This window comes from Enhydra lutris, unplaced genomic scaffold (genome assembly GCF_002288905.1).
Source record: "Enhydra lutris kenyoni isolate GAN:26980312 unplaced genomic scaffold, ASM228890v2 scaffoldscaffold219, whole genome shotgun sequence".
NCBI lineage: Eukaryota > Metazoa > Chordata > Mammalia > Carnivora > Mustelidae > Enhydra > Enhydra lutris.
The window spans coordinates 151,529-154,427 of NW_019154303.1; the positions used below are offsets into that span (position 1 = coordinate 151,529).

At 49.0% G+C, this 2,899-nt stretch overlaps 1 protein-coding gene across 1 annotated transcript in view; it reads left to right on the plus strand.

The window, feature by feature from the left end:
• LOC111140175 (contactin-associated protein-like 3) overlaps window positions 1-2,899 on the plus strand; it is a gene marked incomplete at its 3' end in the record, with an annotated part of 131,376 nt that overhangs the window by 119,168 nt on the left and 9,309 nt on the right. The window contains exon 17 of the mRNA XM_022492516.1: window positions 42-169. Coding sequence (XP_022348224.1) covers window positions 42-169 — 128 coding nt within the window. The remainder of the gene's footprint in view (window positions 1-41; window positions 170-2,899) is intronic.

Here is a 2,899-nt window from a genome sequence, read left to right on the forward strand (position 1 = left end):
TCGTTCAGAATAACGCTAAGGTGGTCGTATTTGTTTTGTAGGACCAGCGACACAGTAGTCCTTTCCCACAAGGAGCACCTGCCAGTCACTCAGGTTGTGATGAGAGACACAGGCCGACCACATTCAGAAGCGGCCTTTGAGCTGGGGCCTCTGCTCTGCTCGGGGGACAGTAAGTAGAGGCAAGAGGAACTACCTTGACCCCTGGAAATGCATGTCAGTGTTTTAGGAGACGTGTAGCTGCCTGAGTCCGTAAAAACACCGTCTATGCTAATACTCTGCATCTCATTAAGAATGTGTTAACTTACAAGAAAAGTGTATATTGGCGTTCTGCTTGAGAAAAAAATGAGGAGTATTGTATTACCTTCAGAGTATGTGTCCTCTGTGTAGTATTTGAGTCAGACTATTGCTGTGAATGTCGGTGGGATGATCTGAAACACTGATCACCCAGTCAGCAAAATCTAGTGATTTGATAATTAATTAATTGGAGTAAGTATTGGCTGAGTGCCGAGATGCCTAAAACTGGTAAGATACTGAGAAACGGGGTGACGGAAGCCATCACGTGCCTGTTCGTTGTCACCCTCTGACAGTTTGCGAACCTCAATGGTCCTAACTGTCCTCACCCCTCCCACAGCATGTGGATTTCTCTGGACTTCCCTCTCCCAAACTAACTGAAATAAAGTGGATCCACTCTACCTTAATTTACTTCCTTCTAATCCCTCTTGAATATGTTCTCTTCCAGCCTTCTCCTTTATCACTCCCTAAAAACTGCCTTTTCCAGGCATCAGTGAGACCTCAACCTGGCTAAACCCGCACTCTGCTCTCAGGTGGCATCGGACAGCATCGGACCTGACCTTGACCTCCTGTCCTCACTCACTCTGATTCATGTCTTTGTTCAGCTGCCAGCTTACCCACAAAAGTCTGGGTTTTCCCTCCTTCCTTCCCCGTGCCAGCGGCATCCTGTTGTGGTGCCCCCGGCCTGTGTCCTCAGCCCTCCCTCTCTCTGCTCTCCAGTGATGAGCTGTTCCCAACAGGATTGTCAATGATTCTGCCATCGCTGTACCCCAGGCCGTCTCCCTGCACTCCCCCCATGCCACCCAGCTGCTTAGGCTGTACCTCTCTGCCTTGACAGGCATTTCAGAACAGTTTGTCCAAAAGAAGGAAAAAAAGTGTTTCCATGACAACCTTCCCCAACTCAGGGCACGGCAACTCCATGCTTCCTTTCACTTAGACGGAGAACGTAACAGCCACTCATAACTTCTTCCCTCTCTTAACACACGTCGGACTCATCCTCAAATACAAATCGCATTGCTTTGAATGTCAAAACCGGATCCAGCGCCCCCTCCCGGTGGCTTGACTGGCATGCTTGCAGCTGCTTCTGCCCACTTAGCGGAGACGCCACAGAATGGCCCGACGGAAAAGTCAGGGCACGTCAGTCCTCTGGCCCAGACTCTCCAGTGGCCCTTGTATCAGAGCAGAGGCCAAAACTGAACGTCTACCAAGGCTGCGGTGGCCAGCCCTTCCTGGGGCCGCATAGGAGACGCTGCCATGTGGAGAAATCCTGGCATTTCTGAGCCTTGCCATTGAGAAAAAGGAAGTTTCCTACTTCAGATGACAAAACCATTGAGAGGTGGATAGTCACGGTGTAAAGAACACATGAACATGCCTTGACGGATGACAGTACGAAGAAATGTTTTTCCCACTCATGACCTTAGACTGCAGACCACACTCTGTGTCCAGATGGGACGAACTAAGCACGCCTACCCCACGTCTCCCCCGAGTGCCCTGTGAAACCTGGGCAGCCTGAAACAGTCATCTCAGGGCTCTAGGAAGCCAGCCGCGGCAAGGAGGAGAAACCAGGAGGCATCATTTACTTTTCCCTCCAGCATCTGTCGGTCAGCCCAGACGTGGGCACTGGGTCATGGACAGAGAGGTTCCAGGAGAAGCCCTCGAGCCCTGGCTAGAGGCCGGAACAGAAAGGTCCTAACTCTCAGAGATGCAGGAATCCCATTTCCCTCTTTTCTCTCCAGGCAGACCCACGACGATGGCAGCAGGAGCTGCCCAGGGAGCGCACGAGAGCCAGGACTTCAGAAGGGGACTTCTGCCCTGCAGAGGGCGGCTGTGGCTCAGAGATGGTGGGAAGACTCCTCTTAGTTTTGTTTTCTTCCTCCACTCACCCATCGCTTGGCAACGGACCAGGTACAGTTGCACAGGACAGCATTACAGAGCAGTTTCGGTAGAGCCTGTTTTCCAGTTCCGTGACTGACAAGGGAGACCAGGGGACCAGAAAGTACCTGGAATTGCAGAGGGAGGCGGCCATTCAGGAAAGCATACTATATGTTGTTCATGAAGTCCTGGGCTCATCCCAGAGCGACACATGCATGGATCCGGTCCTAACTGTAGACCCAAGAAGTTGAGAACTGAATGGAGAGTCGACAACCCAAGACCCAGGCTGGCACTGGGTTGTGCACGAGTGAGGCAGAGTTGGGTCGTGCTGCAAAGGCTTTGGAAACTGGACTGACATTAGAGACAGCCCACAGAAGGCAGGTTGCAATGTGTGGCCAGATCCTAACTAGGCCAAGTGCCCGCAAAAAAACCTAAATAAATTAAAAACAAAAAATAAAATTTGTATATATGTATATATATGTGTATATATGTGTATACACATATATATTCATATACATATGTAATCAACATGCTCCACAACATTTAAACAAAGCCCAGAATTTATTAATATAATATTTAAAATATCCAGGAAGTCATCCAAAATTACTTAGCACAAAGAATCAGAAAAATCTAAGCTGACTTAGGAAAACGTAGTCAACAGATACTAATGCAATTGTGACACAGTGGTTAGAACAAATTGATAAAGAGTTTAAAACAGCTATTACATAAGAACTCT